This window comes from Tetrahymena thermophila (genome assembly GCF_000189635.1).
Source record: "Tetrahymena thermophila SB210 genomic scaffold scf_8254371, whole genome shotgun sequence".
Classification (NCBI taxonomy): domain Eukaryota; phylum Ciliophora; class Oligohymenophorea; order Hymenostomatida; family Tetrahymenidae; genus Tetrahymena; species Tetrahymena thermophila.
Genome location: NW_002476155.1, coordinates 70955 through 93440, shown reverse-complemented (window position 1 = coordinate 93440; position 22486 = coordinate 70955). Strand labels below are relative to the sequence as shown.

General features: G+C 24.0%; 4 protein-coding genes across 4 annotated transcripts; 2 read left to right on the top strand and 2 right to left on the bottom strand. All coding sequences in view use genetic code 6, as the record gives it.

Annotated features, from left to right (window-relative positions):
* Positions 1-147: 147 nt before the first annotated feature.
* TTHERM_00466130 (hypothetical protein) lies at positions 148-5127 on the top strand (the record flags this gene model as incomplete). The annotated part of the gene is made up of 12 exons (XM_001025011.2): positions 148-181; positions 245-376; positions 430-1900; positions 1950-2681; positions 2738-2891; positions 2950-3096; positions 3151-3601; positions 3651-3835; positions 3890-4186; positions 4247-4431; positions 4490-4790; positions 4840-5127. The coding sequence occupies 12 exons, from the start codon at positions 148-150 to the stop codon at positions 5125-5127; spliced, it is 4377 nt and encodes a 1458-aa protein (XP_001025011.2).
* A 1058-nt stretch (positions 5128-6185) lies between these two features.
* On the bottom strand, positions 6186-11825 carry TTHERM_00466120 (tesmin TSO1-like CXC domain protein; the record flags this gene model as incomplete). The annotated part of the gene is made up of 4 exons (XM_001025010.2): positions 6186-6878; positions 7663-8815; positions 10278-10848; positions 11642-11825. 4 exons carry the CDS (start codon positions 11823-11825, stop codon positions 6186-6188), a joined length of 2601 nt encoding a protein of 866 aa, XP_001025010.2.
* Positions 11826-13482: 1657 nt separating this feature from the next.
* TTHERM_00466100 (transmembrane protein, putative) lies at positions 13483-17770 on the bottom strand (the record flags this gene model as incomplete). The annotated part of the gene is made up of 5 exons (XM_001025008.2): positions 13483-15742; positions 16072-16495; positions 16548-16848; positions 17116-17397; positions 17534-17770. The coding sequence occupies 5 exons, from the start codon at positions 17768-17770 to the stop codon at positions 13483-13485; spliced, it is 3504 nt and encodes a 1167-aa protein (XP_001025008.2).
* Positions 17771-19161: 1391 nt separating this feature from the next.
* Positions 19162-22217, top strand: TTHERM_00466090 (peptidyl-prolyl cis-trans isomerase, cyclophilin-type protein; the record flags this gene model as incomplete). The annotated part of the gene is made up of 6 exons (XM_001025007.2): positions 19162-20278; positions 20415-21224; positions 21344-21789; positions 21840-21924; positions 21978-22129; positions 22179-22217. The coding sequence occupies 6 exons, from the start codon at positions 19162-19164 to the stop codon at positions 22215-22217; spliced, it is 2649 nt and encodes an 882-aa protein (XP_001025007.2).
* Positions 22218-22486: the final 269 nt, after the last annotated feature.

Below are 22486 nucleotides of genomic sequence, written 5' to 3'. Positions count from 1 at the left end.
TTGATATTATTGGTTGGATAATAAACAAATTTGAATGTTAAAAAATTTTTATTATATTCAAATTTCAAAATTAAGTGCAAGCAAATAATTAGTAAAAAATTAGTTTTCACTTTAATTAACATTTAAGATTATTTTAAAGATATTAAAATGGATGGCGAAAAAATAAACACTTCTGGAATAAGTAAAAATATTTATTTAATTTTTTAGCAAATATTGAGAATTTATTCATTTGTATTCAATAAAGGTTTAGATATCCTTGAAGACATTTTAGAACTAGCATTCCAAAAGTGGTAGAAAGAGAAGAGATATAATCCAACTTCAGAATTTAATTCAATCAAAGTGTTAAGTTCTTATAATGAAATACTCTATTAGAGAAGTAAAACTGCATAATTATAATATTTATTCTATTTTATTAATTTAATAAAAAAGATATCAATTCAGAGAAGGATTAGCTTTATTACAATTTCATTCATTAAATTGGCAAATAAATCCCTAAAGGCAGTTCAAAGGATGATTGGCTTTCTTTTTGCAAATAAATTTTCAAATCGCCTGTTAAGTCTTAGTATCAAAAATCTGAGGAGAGCGCTGAATCAAATAAGAATTTGAGCATGTATGCAAATAAAGACTATATAAATAAATTGATGATGAAGGCCTTTATTGTTTTACTTAAAAACTGTCTCTACAAAAGACAAAAAAAGAAAGATCAGTTTAAAAAATAGCAATAAGAGAGCAGTTCTCCTATAATGAATTAAGATAATTTCATAGCAGAATCTGATAGTTTTATAAAGTACAAAAGAAATCAAGTATCTTAGAAAAATTTATAAAAATAGTCATCTCAGTCTTAGATAAAAAATTCTCCTCATATTAGTATAGATAGTCATTAAAACCAAAATAAAAGCTCTAATATGATGATGTCCCCTCCTACTTAGGAGTTAAGCTTATTATACAAAAGTAGCAACAATAAAATGCAAAGAGAAATTTAAATTGATGAGCAAAACAAATAAGTGAAACAATGCTCTGAATTAAATTTTATTCAAAAGCCTAAAGTAAAAGAATCTCATAATGACAGTATAAGATAATTGACAGCGAAAGAATCATTAGAATATTAAAATTAAAGTAACAGATAGATTAAATCAAATAATAGCTTTAGCTAGTTGAATTAAGTGACATCTCCATCTCAGCTACCTCTTTAAACAAATAACTCGCCTTCTACATATAACAATCTATAGATGGCATCTCCAAATAAACTTCCGAATTTTTAAAAGAAATAAAAAAATATATATCTGCTAGAAAACACAAAAGGATTTTAAGAGCTAGAAACTGTTGCTACAGCTTCTAATACTGATAATTTAGCCACTATGTCATCTAATACCAACACTTTTAGAACAAAGACAATCAAATTTACCAAAGATAATGCTAATACTAAATATACAAAATCCCTTATAAACTGTATGTATGATAATCTTGATATGATTGAAACTAATATGGATGAATTAGGCGAAAATGCAATAAATATGACTAGGATGTCTGCTGATTTTGATGCTTCTTCAATTTGCAGAGTTAAAAATAACACAAAATTTTTAGATGAAAGCTACTCTTTTCATCAAGTAAATACAGCTAATAATCTGTTTTAGACAGGACACGAGCAAAGTCTAGATGAAATGAGTTTCTAATAAACAGACTAAAGCTACAATCTGCCTTAGAATACCACTAAAGAAAGCTTATTCGTTAAATTCATAGAAAAAAAATGTAATGAAGCCTAAACACCAAAAATTTTAAGTAAAAGCACAGACAGATAACTTTTTGATTTGGATTTTTGTACAATACAAGAAAATATTAAAATTTTGAGTTCTTATTTTATTAAACTATAAATATACAAAAACTAGTAAAAAAAGAAAAAGTAAATAAATTGTTTAACATTAAAATTTTGACTAATTTTTATTTAAAAGGTAAATTTAGTAGTAAATTTTAAATCTAGAGAAAGAAGCTGATAGCTATTTTATAAGAAAGTTAAAAGATAAAGTTTTTTGCTTACTGAAAGCATTTGGGATAGTTAGTAGTGAAACTCAGGAGAGATACAATAAAGTGAAGAGAAATAACGAGATGAAGATAAAAAGATAATATTTGTATAAATTTGTTGAAAAATACCATGAAAAAGTTCTTGAGAAGACTTAAATAGAATATCTTTAAAAGAATATTTCATAAAATCTCATTTAAAAAGCATTTTACTCAATGAAGGATTACCATGAAAAATAGTATTAAAAAAGGATGGCAGCAAATTCTTTAATTTTTACCTCAACAATTTCAGTAGATTTTATAATTAATCTTTATTTATCTAACATTTTAAGATAGAATGAATCTCTTCAATTATAAAGTATTTACTAATTGTTTTAAGATTGTTCTGCTCATTATAATTATAAACCTTTGGTGACATCTTTAATAAAAAATGCTTTGATTACTTAAAAAAATTCCAAACTTTTATTGAGGCAGAATGAAAATATTATTCTAAATAAAAAGCACACATACTTTTCAGTTTTAAAATCTTTATACGAAAGAAACTTTTAAGCTTCAAATCTATATAATTACAAGGTTATGTAGAAAGTTTTTAATGTTTTCAAAAATTATTCTTGTAAAAGAATGCAACTTAAAGATGGACTTGAGCAGTTTATTTCAAAAAGATTGTAAATATTTTTAAATTCTTCTTATTGATTGTAAATTTTATTGTAAATAAAAAAAGATGCAATAAATTATAGGAAGTTATTTATTCTTGGAAGTAATTCACTGTTGAAAACTCATTGCTACAAAGAAAAGGAAGTATTGTTTTTGATAAATATAGATAAAAAATGACTAAGAAATACATATCAAAGTGGATTGAAAATTTTAATAATTAAGTAAATGACTTTCGTTAATAATTATTTAAAATAATTTTTATTTTAAAATTTTTAAAAGCAAGAAGACAAATAAAAAATACTAAAATCAAATACTTTTTTTTTCTAAACTGTATGCAGTAAAGTTCTTTTCGAAATGAAAAAGAACTCTTTAAAAAAGAAGTCAAAAAGATTAATGAATTAAATGGCAATAAAGCATTCCAATGATGTAAAAAAAAAAATGGCTTTAATTTTAATAAAATATTATACTTTTAAATTGTAGAAAACCTTAAGGTTCTTTTTTGATGTTGTAACAGTTTTCTATGAGAGATCTAAGATAGAAAGAATAAAGTTGAGACAAATAGAAGATAAAAAGAATCTGATAAATTTAAAATAATATTTAAATCTATGGAGACTTGAAAGATTTTACAATAAAATCACTTTCTAATTTAGATTAAACAATGTTTTTTAGAAGTTAATATTTGCTTTTGAATAGGAAAAACAAATATCAAAGGAATATGAATAAAAGGTGTAACAATTTTAGAAATAATAAGTTTAAAGAAAAGTGCAAAAAGCCTTTGCAGTTTTATAATAAAATACTAATTTAAGCTCTGAGTATTTCAGAGATGCTTTTTCTTTTCACTACAATACTCTTATAAGTAAAGCTTTTAACATATTAAGAGTAAACAGAGAGATTAAAATGCAAAAATACTCAAATGTCTTTGAATATTTAAGTAATTTCTTAAAAAAGGAATATTTTAAATAAGTAAATTTTAAATAAAGATAAAAAAGCACATCAACTATAGTTCAACATCTTTGAGACTTGGAAATAAAGAGCAATTCAAAATAGCGAGTCAAGAAAAAAAGATAAATTGGCTTTGAATTTTTACATTAAGAAACTCTTTACTTTGATAATAAAAACTCTTTAAGACCATGCTTAATAGTAAAAATCAAAAAAGCAAAATAAAGTATGAACATTTTAAAAATAAAATTAATAATTTAATTTTTTAATTAAAATTTAGGATTTGGCTCTTATATACTATAAAAATAGTCTTTGGAAAAGATGGAGATAAAAGTTTATTGATAAAATAGTTATAAATCATGACAATATGAGATTGATGACATTAGGAATGAAATCAATGATAATCAATTTAAATAATAAGAAATAAATGAATGAAAAAATATAAAAGGCTGATTACTTTATGTATATGAGTCTTTTTAAGAAAGCTTAATATTTTATCGAGTTTTTGAAAATTAATAAAGAAAAAGCTTTTTTCAAAAAGTAAGCCGTGAATAATGCTAGAGAGATAATTGAGAAGGTAATTAAATAGTATTTGATTTTTTTAAAGCTAATTTGAATTTATTATTTTCAACAAAAGAATTGTAAGGCAAGAATTTTCTAAGAAATGAAAAAATACTCTCAAAAAAACAAAGGCTACACAAAAAAAATAATACTTATGAAATAAATAAAAAACTTAGAGTTGACAAAAATATATTTTATTAAATTGATGTAAAATTTGGCCAACAAAAAGATTTTTACAAGAAAGATTTTTGACAGATTAGAGTAAACTTATTTAGTAAATTTGATGTATTTTTATTTAAACAAATCAATTTATAAATAGACTTTAGAAAAAAAAGAATTTAAAATCAGCAATCAGATTGTGGAAGAAATCAATTGATATTTAAAATGAAGAAATAGAGATACACGATAAGGGTGCTTTCTTACAGTAAACTCTTCTCAAAAAAAGATTTTTTGTGAGCTTTATTTAGCATCACCAATAAATTTAAGCTGATAAAATATAAAATATAAAATCCATCCAGTTCTATAAAAGACAGCTCTTCTATAAATTTAGAAATATTTTCTATAAATCTATAGAATTAAAGAAACTTAAATTTATAGCAACAAAACACTTTGCTTTTAATGTAAATATTTTTTAAATTAAAAAAATTTTGACTTTCATTTTTAATTTAGTTAATGAGAAAGGGTTTCTTTGGATGGAAGTAATATTCAGTAGAGCTTTTTGAATAAAGATATAAAAAAGTAGATGAATACTTTGATAATCCATTTTTAATGTCATAGAAAAAGAGTACAATAAGCTTAGTTGATAAAGAAAACTTTGATATTAACTAATAAATTGCTGAGGATTTTGATAATAATTTTGACAGTATAATGTCATATAGTAGTGATAAAAAATTAAAACCTAACTTTGGGTAAAATTAAAATAAAGTGTTAAAGGTAATAGATAATTACAGAAAATGAAATCAAATTTTAGTTAACATTTTAGCAAAATTTATAATTTAAAAAAGTTTTTTTTAAAACTAAAGTAAAAATGTTTTTATTATGATAATTTATTTCTTAATTATCTCAAAAACTGTAACCAGATATTTATAATTAAATATAAAATTAGATTTTAACTCGAATAAATTATATATAATTAATAGTAATTTAGTCCATATTATTCATATAAATGCTAAGTTATTAAATCTAATAAAATTATTGTTTTTTATAATTAATAATTTCTTAATATTGAAATTAATTTTTAAATACTTAATAAAACATTATGATTTTAAGCTTTAACTTTAAAGTTAGATTATTGATAATAATTAACTCTTAAAAACACTAAAATAAAATGTTATTATAATAAGCAATAAATTTTTTAATAGGTGTGTATTTTTTTAGTGACTGAAAAGTAAACCGATAAAGGGAATAATCATAATTAAAACATGTAGAATGCATAGAAAATAATATATTTATATTAATATTTATATTTATTTATATCTATTATGAATAGCTAACATTATTATAATTATATAGAATAGTAATTATCATTTTAAAATAAGGATTATTTTTATTATAATAAATTGCTTAATTGTTAGGATTTATCAATTATATTTATTGATTAAGTGGAATATTTGGAAGGAAGGATAGTGCATTTATTTATGGAATGCTTAGATACAGAAGTTGATGGATAGGATAGGTACATAGATAGATAATTAGATTATCTATTTTTCATTTTTAGATATGAGACATCTATTTTTATGCTAGGATAGTATAAAGGTGTTTATTTCTAAATAAATACGATAGGAAGAAGTAAGGGAGGATGAAGGAGTAGTTAAGAAGATTGAAATAGGTAATTAAAAGAGTATTTATGGTGGATTAGTTTTATTATATTTTTTTGTTTGTTTTATGGTTAATTACTTTTATAAAAGTTTGTAATCAATTAGTTATTATAGATGTAATATAGTTATTATAGTTTTTTATTTATTGAAATGGTTTGGTTGGTGGTAATGTCGGTTATATAAATTCTTTCATCGTTTTCATTCCTTTTTCGTTATTATATTTTTAACCTATCCATCAGTAAGTTGTAGCTCAAATACTTGGTTCTCTGATTTTTAGCTATTGTCATCAAACATTCCTCCTCTGTATTATGAAGATGAGAAGCCTGCTATGCTGCTTTGGAAGTGTTTCAAGGGATTTATGTTGTTTTATGAGTTCTGAGAGAATCTTATTGGAAGATTATCATCTTAAGAGAAATAAAATTTATTTTATGAATTGAACATATTTTATGAATCGATTCCAATTGATCCAAGTCTCGCTGGTATATTCGGATTGTACTCTCCCATGTTAAACCTCTTCATGCTTTACGAATAGTTAGGTATGGAATCCTCTTATGACTATCTAAGTAAGGAGTTTCCTATTAAATTACTGTTATGGTGTAACATACTCTAACTATTGTGCTAGTATAGCTCTTCGTTGTTTAGATATTGATCCACTTATTTATTGTTTCCACTGTATTAGTTACTGAATGACGAATTTCCATTACTCGGATTATTTTGTGCATTATTTATTTTGACTATCTCAGAAGGATCTCTGTTTCTACATCCTTCGCATTTACACTAGTCACTGCATTTTACCCCTGTATTATAGCACTCACAGTATTTCTTTTCACATCCAGATTTTTTACAATTGCATCCTTTGTTGTGAATCAGTATTTCTTCATCGTCTTTTATCTATTTTAAATATATTTATATTTGTTATTGTATTTTTTTGCATGGTAATTTTTCTAGAGATTCTTAAAATGTAATAAAATAAATGAATTAGTTCTAAAATAAAATTTTAAATTATCTCTTAAGTGATAAAAGTAAATAATAAAATATAGAACTAAATGTAAAATTAATTTTTAACAAATGTTAATTTGGGATTAAACTGGGAAATTAAATAAAAAAAATTTATGTTAAAAATAAAGAGAGCGAAATAGTTAATGCTTAGCTGCATCTATGACTCTTTATTTATGATAAATTATATGGGTGATTATGGTATGGGTAAAATCCTCATAATTTGAATTGCTATTTATACAAAAAAATTAGAGAAAGCCAAGTCTATTTATTTATTTATTTATTTATTGAGTTGAAAAAAGAAGGTTGATTAATTTATTTATTGTATGATTACTATTTTAGGTATTAGATATTGGATTTGATTTTTAGAAAGGAGGGAAGAAATTATTAGCATAAAAATTTACAATTTAGAAAGATATTATTAAATTATTTACTATTAAGAAAATTTGCATTAAGGATTACTTTAAAAAATGCAATTCAAATTAAACTTTCTTTCTTCCTCTTTGCTTATTTGTTTGCTTGCGCTGATGAGAAACACTCAACCACAAGAAAATTAAAATCGTAATAAAAATAGATTTAAAACTTATAAAAAAGAGAAAATTGAATGAAAAATCTATCTATCAAGCTTTTGGCTTGAGTTAGTACTTTAGATATAAAGAAAAAATAAGCATTTAATTACCTCCTTTGTTTGAATTTTAGGCTTGAACGCGTCAGGATTACGTTCTTATAGTTGCTTAATTGCACTTTCTCTTTCTGCTTTGTTGTTTTCTGTATTTGAGCACTCGGTGCAATTGCACTCAGAATTGCAAAATTGACCCTAGTTGAAACAGTCGCAGTATAACTTCAAGCACTTGCTCTTCTTGCAGTTGCATTTGACTTTTTATTTAGAAGTAGTCTGAGGTCTAAGAGTTTGTTCGTACTCAACGATGCCATCCAAGTCCTTCAAATTACCTTCTTCTCTTTCTCTTATGACCTTCATGTCGAGTAGATTATAGATCAAGTTATTTTTATCAACTGAGATGCTGTTTATTGAGTTAAGTTAGAGGAATCTTCTCTTTTAGCGAATGTGGCATTGCTTCTTTTAAATTAAGTTAAAGTTATCATCTAGATATTATTGGTTGAATAAGGGAGGATAGTGCTCATCAGTTTGACAAACCTGGATCAAGAGACTGCCGCTTTAGAAACTCTGAGATTATCCATCGAGTTCATCTTTTATGCTGCCTATTTAATTTTTTTTACTGATACGCTAAAATGTTAAAGTTCTTGATTTATTGGCTTTTTTGATGTTTTAACTATTAGAGTCACCTGTATCTTCAGATTCTGAATACTCAAAATTAATTCTTTGTAAGCGTATATTTTTTAGATTATAATCAGAATCTCCATCCTAAGCAAAATCAACTTAATTTTTATAGTTTCTTTCATTATTGTGAGAAGGATCCATGTTATTTTGATATGTTGAGTCTCTCTCTTAAGAAAAGGTGATTAAATGATTCTCCTTTGTCTCATCTTGGTTATTATTGTTGTCTAGGTTAGCTTCAACTTTAAGATCAGCTTTTTTACTTATAGGCTATCTGTAATTTTAGCGAGAGTTTCTACCTTTGTTTTCTTTCTTAGAAAAAAGTTAATTTTCATCTTCTACCTCAATTTAACTATTGCAAAGACTATCTAAAGTATTTCTATTATGGTATTAATTTGTTTAGATTTATTGTTGTTCGTTATCGCTTTCTGGTTCTTCAATTTTTTGGCTATTCTCCATGAAACTTTTTTGAATTTATTTACGCAGAGCTGGTTCAAGCTCATCTTGACTTTAGTCATCTGCGTGGGTTCTTTTGCTGTTGAATTTATAAAAATTTGTTTACAATACTACACTCATGTTGCTTGTTTATTAGAAAAATTGGAAGAGGAGAGATGCTGAGTTGTTTAAATTATTAAAATTTTTTTTTGCTTTACTCTCTCTCTTTGCTTATTTGTTATTTCTCTCAGTATTTTAAATCGCTATGTTTCTTCTAATTGTTTTTTAAATTTCTGATAGAACATAAAAAAGAAAGATTTCATATGAATTGTAAAAAAAAAGCGCCCAAATCGAGATTAAATAAAGTAAGGGAATAACAATTATAGAGGGCCTGCTTTTAATAGTTGAATTAAATATTCATAGCGAATAAAAGCAAATATTTTTGAAAAAAGAAGCTTAAATAAATAAAACAGTAAAAAAGTAGAGACATTTTGAAGATTTCAAATTCGAAATATAAAATTTCTTACCCTCTAAATCAAAATATTTTAAATTTTATCAACTATTTATTAAAATTTAATTGCTTTTAAATTTCTTTATTAAATTAATTAATTATAATGAATTTTCCTTTGCGAAAAAGTTTTTTTAAAATTTGATTGAATGAGCAAAGGAGGGAAATCATATTAAATATAATAAAGACTTTGAGTTTTGCCATCCAAAATCGTATTAAAATATAACGAGAATTAGATTAGATTAGTTCTGAATTTCTCATTGTTTGAGGACATTTAATGTCAAAGCATAAAAAATTGAATTAATTAAGAATTCATATAATACCAAGAAAGGAATAAATTATTTTTGTAAGGATGCTAAAATTATTTAAGAATCACGATAAAATCGCTGAATTGCATATAAAATTTATTTATTAGAAAATTTAGTTTAAAATTTGGATTAACAACAAAAATTTATTTTTTAGCTTTGATTTTGACCATTGCGTAGAAAATATTATAATAATGTTTTTTCTAGCTTAAGCAAATAAATTTTAAAGGGGTCCTACCCATTTTATTTTACATATTTTGGTAAAATCCTTGGTGGGGAGATCCAATCCTCCGAAAGGAATATTTTTATTTTCTTTATTTTATAATATCTTTATCTGAAACAAGAAATGTTCAGTCAGTCAGGTAGGTAGGTATTAAACATTAATGATTCACAAAATCTTTGTAAAAAATTTAAATTTGGAATGAAATTATAGTTTTAAAAATGAAGTGATCCTTTAAGATACATTTGATAAAAGAAGATTATATTTTTTTAGTTTGAGATTTTGAAAAAAAATTTTCAATAGGAATTATAGTTTTTTCGCGGTTTAAAGGTGATTTTAATCTCTGCTTATCTATATAAAATTTGTTTGCTAATTAAGGAAGCATGTTATAAATGGATTAAAGATAAAAAGAGGAATTTGACAATTAGAATGAGCGTGTTTATTGTATTACTGAGTTAAGAAAATAATAATTTTCTATAAAAATATAGTAAGCGATTTGAATGAGAATACTAATTGTTAATAAAATTACTTGGTCCTTGCATTTTTAGTAGGAGAAATAAGTATAGGAGTTGTCTTATTGGATGAAAGACATTTTGATTCTGTGGTATTCCTGGCGCTTCTACGGAGTTTTGTCTGAGCTGAATTGCACTCAGAAGTGTTCTCCTTGCTCTCTTCCAAAAGACTCTAGGGTGATTAGAAAGTATTATGATTGAGATCCTTTGCTTACTATGAATTCAGATGATTTGTTTTTGATTATTATGACTGCACTGAATTCATGTTGTTATTATTATGGTTGATGTAATTACTATGAATAACATCATATTAATGATCTATGTTCTCTATATCATCTTCTACCTCATCGATTTACTCATCATCGTTAATAGTAGAAGTGTAGCTCTACTTAATATTACTTCCTCCCAATCCTTGCTTCCTCTTCTACCCCGATTATTATTACTGTTACAAGCTAGATGATCCAGTTCCTTATTAGGACCTAAGATTGCCCTTATTTTTCATCTAAGTTGTTTTCTTGCCATCTTTGTTGATGCCTGTTTCGCCCGAAGCTTTTATTTTCATGTTTCTACTTTAGTTAGCTAGATCGGCTGTTTTATCGTTTTATATATTAAGATATTATAATAAAGTGTATGCAAAATAATAAGTAGGGTTAATCGCTAAGTTCTTCTTCTCTTCTTCTTGAATTTTTGTTTAGTCTTTAATATATTATTGATTGATTGATTGATTAATTAACTTGTTGCTTAGTAGTTTAATCTATCTTCTTTTTTTTATTTCAAAAAACAATGTGTTTTTTTTTGTTTTGATTTTATTATATTGTGTACAATCCAATATTTTTTTTTATCAATTAAGCAATTATTTACCACTATAGTGATCATTTAATTGTTAGCAAGGAAAGATATTAAATGTTTGCTTGCTTGATTGATAAATTAATTAATTAATAAATTATTGCGCTTTTTTTTGTTTCCTTTTGTTTTAATTTGTTTGACTGCTCAAAAAAATAAACAAACAATTTTTAATTAAGAACTAAGATACAATCAATTCACATCAAAGATACTTTGTTTTCATTCATTCTTTGTTTTTAAAGACGATGCTTTCTTTTTGAAAATTTTTGATTTCAAAGGGATTGTTTTAAAACCAAAGGCGGGGCTTTATATTAACTTATAAAAAATTAAAGCCCGATAAAAATTTCTATTAACAAATCTTGTGAAAAATCAATAAAGAAAATGATTATCAGAAGAATTGCAAAGAAGAAGAAAAAAAAAACATAACAAAAAACTTAATGCATTTTATTTTGATTAAGCAAGAGACTATTTATCCCTTTTTTGAAAAATATTTAAAAATTTTTGTCTGATTTTTTCAAAAAAATTTAGACTTATGTACATTCTTGTTGTTCATCAGCACCATTCTTGTTTGCGCTGCCTGCTTTAGTAGCTCCGCGAGTACCGTGAACTCTCTTTTTGTTATCAGGCCCCATCCTTTACTTAATATCTTAACGACTAGTAGCCTTCAAATTTCTTTTTCTTTTTACTTAGTTATATATTTTTTTTATTTATTTTTTTTTCATTCACAAATTTATTAAGAAAATTGCGGAGCTCAGAAAAATATTAAGATTGTCAATATTTAAATTTTTCTTGTTCCTTTTTAAGTCCTTCCTATTAATATTTTTTTCTTTTTATTATTGCTCACTCTCCTCTTTCATTTATTTTCATTCCTACTTCATTTGCTGTCGCCTTTGCTCCATTTATGTATTTCTTTCCAAATATACGCATCCATTATGTATATATTCATAGACTCGTATATTCATTATTCATAATTGACTAACTCTCATTTTTTCTTCAAAATTGTACTTTTATTCCTTCTTAAGGATTACATGTAAAATCGTAGCTCATTTTCAATTAAAATTTCGCTATCTCTATCATTTTTGCTTTCCTCTTCTTTTTTACATATAATTAATTAACAATTCCCTCCGACGCCCTTTTTTTTTTTTTCCCGCCTTATTTAATTACATTATTATCTTCAAATACACCCCAATCTATATTTATATTTCTTTATATGATACACTATTGTTGCTATTCTTTCTTTCATTAATATCTTCATTTTTATTAATTGACGATCTTCATTCTAAACAATTTATTTATTGATTTTCTTCATTTTTATTAGATGATTTTCTTCGTTTTTATTTAATGATTTTGCTCATTTTTATTAATTAAATTTTTTCATTTGAAAAAATTAATTTTGCTCATTTTTATTGGTTTTCTTCTTATTTATTAGTTTGATCTTTTGAGTTTTGTAAATAATCTGCATTTATACAAATTAATCTGAAAATCATTATTTCAAATGTATTTTCATTTTTGACTGATTTTATTTTCAATTTAGAAGCATTAAAGTATCTTATTTTGTTCAATGTATCCATTTTTAATCAAAAATTATTTATTTAAATTTCAACCCCTTTTCCCTCTCATTCACTAATTTGAAATAAGAAAAATATATTTCTTCATTTAATTATAATGTGCTCACCAAAAATATGTATTTTATAAAACCTTTCAAGTTCGATTCCTGTGCTAAGAATATTTTTGTTTACCTATTGCTTTACTTAGCAGTTAAATAAGATAAATAAAAAATAAAATGAAATTTACAAACACAAAAAATAAAAATATATTTCTATAAAAATAAATAGGATAGATAAATAATCGAATACTTTTTACTTCCAAAACAACTTACGGCTTCTAAAATAATAAGAAGAAACAAAAGTAATTACAGGTAAGATAAAAATAATTGAAATAAATATATTTACAAGCTAACAAACCCAATTAATATACAATTAGAAAATTATTTTTAAAGATCTTTTTAGAAAGTTGTAATATTTTTTAAGTTAAAAAACATCTAAGAATAGTTCTAACTATCTATCCATACACTTAATCAAGAATTACTTGTTTGTTTGGATTATAAGATATTTAATTGAATTATTTATTTATGGTTTATGATGAAATATATTGCATTTTTTAAAATTAATTCATTGACATCTCTCTAATCTCTCAATAATTAAGATATTCCTTTTGGAAACCTCTAATTGAATCATAAATTTTATATTTATTGAATTTTAGTTGTAATTATTGATGACCTAATTAATTTATAGATTATAGTATATATTCAATCTGCAATAGATAATAGGCAAATATTGCGTATTTTTTTGACACTATATTTCTTTATTAAATTGCCACTCAATTTTTAACACTCTAAGATATGGTTATAATATTTTAAAAAGATTTAGTCTTAAGTGGGCTACTAAAGCTTGAAATTTAATTACTATTTATTATCTCGTTATTTTCTTTATTCTTAATCATCAGTTCGATCATATCGCAATTTAAAATATTTTGTTAAGAGTCTTATTTTAGCTGTTCATGCTTATTTTCTTTATTTATTTGAGTAGGTATTGCCTCGAATGATTAAATATGAGATTAATTATCGTGTATGTGGTCTGTTTGGAATTGAAGAGTTCTCTAAAAGATAGAAGGTGGTACTGAATGCTGTTCGCCATGTTTCAATTCATCAGAAATATCTTGTATTCCTTCACTCATTTCCTCTTAATCTGGTATTTACCTTATTATGTTTTAAATGGCCTCTGTGTTTCCAATTATTAGATTTTTTTAAAAGTTGAAGGTAGGTAATTAGTTTGATGTGTTTTTTAAATTTTAGTTTCCATCAGCTTAATAGTGATAAGTATTAGAAATATTGTTTATATTCATTTTGGGATTATTTAAATTAGCTATTTAAAAGTTAGAAGATGATGCCTTTATCCTTGTTATCATGTCATCTGTATTAATCCTATTTAATTAGAAGTGAGTCTTAACACTTGCGATTGAATTTCTAGTTTTAAAAAATGTGTTGTTAGAAATCTCACTATTCCTAAAAACTATCAATTCAAAAGTTGATAGAGTGTACTAATCTTGGGTCTAGTTATTACTAATGTTATTTTCTTCGTCTTCTTCATTTTGATGATTGAAATAATTTGACTTTTAATACGGTCTGTTGTTTGAAAAGCTTGTTTTTGAGGATATTTTTTTAAACTGATTCTATTTACTCTGATAAAACTATTTGAAATGATTTTAATAAAAAGCAAATTATTCAAAATCATGAATATTTAAAGCATCATCTACATCATCTGCATCTTCTTCTTCGCTACTCTTTATCTACATTTGAGACTTGCAAATAATATTTTGCTAAGGACCAACAGCTTTAACAAATTTCTGTAAAATTTTTTGTTCAACTTTGGAAGAGTCTTTGTCTTCCGAGCAGTTGAAATGGTCCATCAAACCTTCGCCTTTTTCGTGGTAAAAACTTATCTTAAAAATGATTCCATCCAAGTAAGAATTGCTATCATTAGCAAACGAATTTTATCTAACTTAAATGAATTAATTAGAAGGATTCTGCTATTGTTAGTTATATTAGTTATTATATAAATTGATTCCTTCTCTAGAATTATTCGCTGCTTGTGATCCAGTATTATAATGAAGATTAAGATTGTTGTTTCCTGTTAATAAAAAGTTTGTGCTTGGGTATTGTGACTAAATTTAAGTAGGAGAAGCAGCAGGCAGATTTTGATTTAATTATGATTAAGGGTTTGCAGTTGAAAGAAATGTTTTATTTTAATTTATTTACAAATTATTGTTATTATTATTATTAGCTTTTTATATATGTGATAGATTATCTAATTATTGAGGAGAAGGTTTATCGTCTTCAGTTGCATGATGTTGATTATTATTCAGAGTTATAATAACACCACCTCCTGCTATCCCACTATTATATTAATTAGAAGAGTTGTTATCTTATATATTTTCATTCGTTATTCTCTCAATTGGCATTTTAACTAAATTTATGTTAGGATCGTTGCTTACACTGCTAACTTCCATTTTTATTGGCATAACCTTAGCACATGTAGCTGCATTCGAAATGTAAGAAATCAAAATATACATAATTTTTTCTTAATCATTTTGGATAATCTTATCCAAATAATTTCTTTTGATATCAACCTAAGGGAAGAAATTATTGAGCAGTGAAAGCATTTGATCTAAGTTTATTTAATCGCTTTTAAGCTTAACTTGATTCTTTTTAACAAAAATATTCATGTAATTTTCAATACAAAATATCCTATTTTTTAATATTACAGCTTCTTAAAGCATACCATTTATCTAAAACTTCAATGTATCAACAATATGAGTATTTCTAATTCTGCCTTAAATACTTTAATCAATTTCTTTTGCCAATTCTTTAAGGTATTTTAATGAATTTTAAAAAATATTAAACTTTTGATTAAAAGAATTTAGCCCTGAAATAGCAACTTTAGTAAGCTTTTTGTTAAGTTTTTTAACGCCTTGATAAGACTAATTTTATACAGGATATTCTTCAATTGAAAACATAAATTCATCCATATTTTCTCCTTCAAATACCCTAATTATTACATGTTCAGCTTCTATATCTTGCCTTTTTCAATAATTTTAAAAAAATTTAAATCAACTTTTTAAAAATTAAATTATATAATGAGTCAAATTAAAATTTTCAAAATGAAATATTTTTTAATAATAATTATCAATTTATTAATTCATAAATCAAAAAGCTAATTTTTTATATTAAAATTTAACTCACTATCAAATATTTTAAATATTATATTGCCTTGATTTCTAAATAAAATGTTTCAAAAGAAGAAAGAAATGTGAGTTATCTATCAATTTTTTATAAATTTGGAAGGTTTGTTTTTAAAAGTAACTAATTTAGCTCATTTGTATATATAAATTAATATTTATAAGCTTTACCATAATCTCTGGGCTATTAATATATCAGATAATGTGTTTTCGTTTATAGTTTTAGATGCGGTTTCTAAATAAGCTTTTTTTAATTAACTTTATGTATTGCTTTTGTTAAAAGATAGGGTGTTAGTTGAAATTAACTTTTTAACTGCTAACTTTTGATGCTTATGCTTATCTAAATCATCTTTGTTAACAGATGCAACTTGAGAATATACTTTTTAGTTTTATTTTTATTGGTTTAGCAGAGAATTAGACTTCTGTTTTTATTTCAAAAATGTTAAAAAGTCAGTATCTTTCCCTGACAATTTAAATTCATCAGCAATAGAAAATTAGGACATAGTTAAGTTAACTTTGATGCTTTGGAGGAATTTTAAGAAATTTTATTCATTACTAAGATAATTGTACTTTATTTAAGCTTCTTTATTATAGTCTATTTAATAAAAATATTCAATATATTTGTAAAGTAAACAACAATAAATTACTTTTTAAGACAAAAGATTGTAACTGATTTTAATATTTAGTTACAAAAAAAGATATTGGATATTTATTCAAAACAAAAGCAGACCAATAATTTTGATTTTAATACTTTTCATAATTTTCAACAAGCTACTTGGTAGAATTATATTTGTATATAAATATCAATATGTAACTTAAAATTAGGCTCAATATACTGAAAAAAGAAATACCAAACGAGAAGGTCAGTACTCCTATTTGCACTAAAATAGAAGTAGAATCTATAATAAAGTTAGGAGCTTAAAGAGCTAGGGCTAAATAAATATTTACCTAATTAATAAAATAAAAAAATATTGCTTTTTTTTCAATGTTTATCAATTTAAATTTTGCATTTTTATAAAATTTAATATTTAGTAATTCAAAGATCAAATAGAATTTGATATAAATAATTTTATTCTTTCGATAGCAAAATTTAGAATTTAAGCTTAAAGTAGTTGATTTATCAAGAGCAATTGCTTATTATTGAAATAATTTAACTTTAGCTTTATTTTAATAGTAGCAAAAGAATAATTTCTAAACTTTTTATAATGTATTTACTAAAATATTGAAGTATTAGATAGATGAGCATATTTCTTAAATTTCTTCCTTTCCAACCAGCAAAAATGTTAAAGAAATAGTTAATCTGCAAGCAGATAGAAAGTAAGAGTAGTGCTATTTTAGTTTGGTGAAAAAATGTATTCCTAAAAGACCAAAGAGAGAGGTAATGCTGACTATAAAATAAATAGAAATATACTTCTTCTCTTCTAGGATATACTCCATATAAAATAAAACAAAGCAAATAATCAGAATAATACAACAGTACCTCATCCATTTCAGTCTCTATTTCAATTATAATAAATAAATATTAATATAGGTTTTTATATATTGTATTATAATTTAGTAGCAATAAACCAATGATTTATGACATTAGCTATAATTTATGTAGCAATTTTTAAATTCTTGGCTAAAAAGTTACTTAAAAATGCATTTCTGTTAAATACTTTTAGGTGTTAGGATTATTATCTTATAAAAAGAGCCATTTTTTAATTTTATCTGCATTCATTTTGAAGTTATTTGTTTGTTTTTTTAGTTTACTGATTATATATAATGTAGGATAATCGTTTGGCTGCTAAATTAATTGCTGGCAAATTTCTATTTTTTTAATCAGAATGTAAAAAACTAATTATTAATTAATCAATTATTGTATTTGCATGTAAAAAAAAATAAAAAATATTCTTAATTATTTCAAATACCAATTAAAATTACAAAATTAATTGTTAGAAGTTTATATATAAACAAAGATTTTTTCATTTCATATTAAAATATTTTACAATTCGTGTCATTTAAATAATTAAATTTATCTTTTCACTAATATGAAATATTTTTTTAAATAATTTTAGTTCATTTTATTAGTCCATCTCTACTTGAATTTAATTTAAATCAAACTTAAATTAATTATATTTATCTTTTTTTCTTCATAATTTTTCTGTTATAGTCCTTGAATTGTTTAAATACATAAATTTTACTTTTCATCAAAGTAAATTTTGTATTTAAGAAGATTTTATTTAAAATTTCATTAAAATTTATTTTATGTTTTTATTGTAATAAGTTTAATTTATTTGAAGTGTTTGTTTTTAATCAGTCTTGCTCTGTTTATATTTTTATTTTTTTAAAATCAAAAAATTATCAATTTATATTTTTTAACTGAAAATAATTGCCACTTTTATTTGTTCTTTGTAATGTAAGCTTTAATATATCATTTCTAAAAGAAATTTTTAACAGTTCTAGTAATCTCATACTTAAAGATAGAACTCATTTATCTAACTTTACAAAAATTAGTCGATAAACTTTTGAAGCTGTAGAATGCATTACTTTCAACTTATTTAAATATACATAAATTTTATTTGGATTAGATAGTAGTATAATAAGTTTATTTTATGTTGTTACATGAAAAAATGAATGAATATTCAATTTAATAGAGGCAAAATTTTAAGAGTATTAGTTTTCAGGTCTTATAAATTTTGAAATAATAGAAAAATATTAATGAAAGTAAGTTTTAATTTTGATTTTTGGGTTTTTATCACAAAAAATAAAGATCTTTCTTTATTAGCCCTAAATTGTAAATAATTACTATTTATATTATTCAATTTTTACCAATATTTTTACTGCTTTGATATATTTATTTTGCAAAATATTGGTTTTACTATTCGCATACTGATCTTACTAAATATATGCTTATAATAAAAAATAAGCTGATTCTTCCTTGAATTTTATATACTATTTTTTTGATATTTATCTATTATTGGATTGATTTATTTTTCTTATCTATGTAAAAATGAATTAATTACACTTCTAATTAGCGCAAAAAGAAAAATTTGATAACTTCTTGGATTTATTTATATTTTGTTTGTATTTCTTTAATTTGATGAATCAATAGTTTTAATAAAGAATTAAAAAAGAAAAATATTATTCAGATTGTCTGCCAACAAAAATACTACTATAATCTTATAAAATATAATACTAGACTCCAGCATAAAATATTTCAATTATATTAGCTTTTCTTAAGATTTTTCAGCTCCAAAAACTAAAAAATTTTATTGATTCATGATAAATTTTGCTTCAAATATTACGAGTAGGTAATAAAGAGCTGCAACTCCATCAACAGGGTCTTCGTATCTAAGATAGACCTTTTAAAGTCAAAATTCTCGCAAAATGGAAGTCCTTATTATAGGAAAAAATAGCGATCCAGAGCTTGAATTTATTATTTAGTAAAGCGAGCTTTGGATTAATAATGATACTGATTCAAATGAAGATTTGCTCTACTTTAGTGACTGTGTAGATATTGAAATAGTAACACTACATCAAACTCATTTTGATTACATTTTAAAGGAATTGAAAAGGAAATCTCATGATATACTTAATCATAGTTATAACTCACCTATTATATTAATTAATTCAAGCAGATATGTTGAAAGCTTATTGCATCTTATTACTGTATTTGTCACTGAGCTTGGTCTCCCATAAGAAATTTTTATTAGAAGTATACCTTATTCATTCAATTAGCAAAACGAATATTTGCTATAACTCACCTAAATGACTCACAGCAAGCTTCTGCAATATTTTAATTTTAGTGAGACATTTACATATGTCTTCTTCGACATTAAGCTTAAGAATGGATTTATTGAGTGCAATAAAAAAGTAAAGTCTATGCACAGCATCAACATAAATATCTAAGAAGTGTAAAAAATCAATTAGTTTCGTATTATTATTTAACTCAATTCAAAGATTATGCCTAAAACCTGTTTAAACTTCTACCAACTTTGCTAAGGAAATTTTAAAAACTCCAAAGGCTAGCGTCTTACATATAAAAACACTTTATTTCATGCCATTTAAAAAAATGCTTTCATTTAAGGTGGAGCTTTCTCTGAATTCGAAAAGGATGAAAGCATATTTGGTCCAACATTTGAAGACGAAAATTATGCAATAAAACATGATTAACCTGGAATTGTTGGAATGGCTAATTAAGGTGTACCTCACACTAATGCGTCTTAATTCTATATTACTCTTGGAGCTTAACCTGACAAAGACTAGAAATATGTAGCCTTTGGTTTAGTAGTTTATGGGATGAAATATCTTAGAAAACTTAATAAGATTACTGATAGATCTTCATACACTCCTGCGTTTGAAGCTCGAATAGTTAATTGTGGTGAATATAACTTTTGTAATTTATTAAATTATCCTTTATGATATAGACAAAAAGCATTTATTTAGTTTTGTTAGTTTCATTATTTTTAAAAAATATCGCCTTTAAACGAATGTTAGCAATTTCTCTCTCATTAAATTTGATTTTATTAAAGAAAAGGATGACTTTGTGTAGGAAACTAAGAAGGACTTTGACCTGCTCGATAATCTAGATTAGTTGAATAAGTAAATAAATATTGTAAATATATCAAAGTAAGAAAGAAGCGCAAGTTCTTTGTAGTCTATTAGACCCAAAATAGGAAATTCTGCTTAAAGTAGAATTCAAGTTAAGAAAGACAAAGATCAGTATACATCTTAACGAGAAAGATTCAAATCTAGTTTTCATCAATAAGAGTAAAAGAGACTCCCTTCATTATAAAATTAGGTAGATTCACTAAATAGCTATAAAAAAATAGAGTTAGTAAAGGCTTAAGACAAAGAGATCTTCAAACAGTATAAAAAAGAATTGGAAGACCAACCAATATTTTAATTTCATAATGTGAATCTATTATCTGATCGAGGCAGTGGAAATTTAGGAAATGGACACAAAAATTTTAGAAAAACTCAATAAAAATTTTAATTTAATTCAAGTAACAATAAAAGCAATTATTTGAAATTCTAAACTAATAGTTTAGGATTTTCTAATCATGGTAGTTTACCTAAAAATTAAATGGCTAAAACGAATAATGATTTCAGGAATATGCTAATTGCTCAAACCCTTTCCCCAAATATTGTTTAATTACCAAAAGGAAGCACAAGAAACGATATATAAAAAAATGGTGATTAATTTTTGCAGATATTGCTAAATAATGCGAGTGCCTTGTCAAATAATAAGAAACTAAATGGATAAAATTAAGAACAAAAATAAGCTCAAAATTCATCAAATTCTAATAATCACCTCGAATTAGATTAGTAACAATCTGATTGTAAATAGATATTTTGTCTTTTTTAATTCTACTAAAAAAGAAACATAATTAAATTCGAACTCTTATTTATTTTATTATAAATCAGCAAGTTATATTTTTGTTTTTTTTTAAATAAATAGATAACCTTGACTAAAATTTATCTGAAAGACAAGATTAATATTCAGATAATAACTTTGGTAGCAATCTAGCTCACACCTACTTTAAGAAGTAAACAACTCCAATAGATAGTAATAATCTTTTAGATTGTTTTAATGGTGGCTTGATGAACAATGGATAACAGCTACAATTTAGAAAGCTTCCAAACATTGATAAGAATTCCACTAATAACGCAAACAGTTTTAAAAATCAAAAAATATAAATTGGCAGTCTTGGAAGTTTTAATGAGTTTAACAAAGATAAAATCGTCAATCACTCCATATAGAATATATAAAATGATATCAAAAATTTATAAACTTACATGAAATAACCTTCTATCAATAACAACCATATGTTTGATGACATATCTTAGAAAATTTTGATGAGTAGTAAAGAGGAAATAGGGTCTCTCATAATTATATCGCAAATTGTAATTAATACATTCAAAAATCATTCATTAAAATCCTTATTAATATTAAGAGTCAATTTAAGAGATTCATCGCACATCAGTATCAAAAAAAAGTTCAAGAAGATTAAATGCAAGAATTAACAAAGATTATACCAGGTATAAATTAATCAAATAATTTTACTATCCTTAATATTTAACTATATCAATAGGATTATCTGAGAGTATAGCAATGTAGCTACCTATTAGTTTAAAAAAGTCGCTTTCAACATATGAACAGATATTCATTAACAAATAACTAACTCAGGAATTGCTGATTCCTAAAATAGACACTAAGAATACTGTATTTAACATGTCAAAACAGGTAAATTTTAATATTTAAAAATTTTATAGTTAAAAATTATTTTCTATAGGTTGGATTCGATATATCTGAAGTGGATGATGATTGGTGAAAAATAATGTACTACTTAATTACTTACTTACTTATAATAAAGAGATAATTAGAATTATTTAAATTTTCAATTTGTAAATATGATTCTTTAAAATTAATTTCAATTAAATAGTAAATGTTCCAGGATTTTAAACCTACATTTATCAGTCAGTCATATTAACAATTAATAAATGTTAATAATATATGCTGACTTTACTTTAATTTTCATATAATTACTCTCTTAAAACTTAAAGCAAATTATTTAATTAATAATAAGTATAACAAATGTTA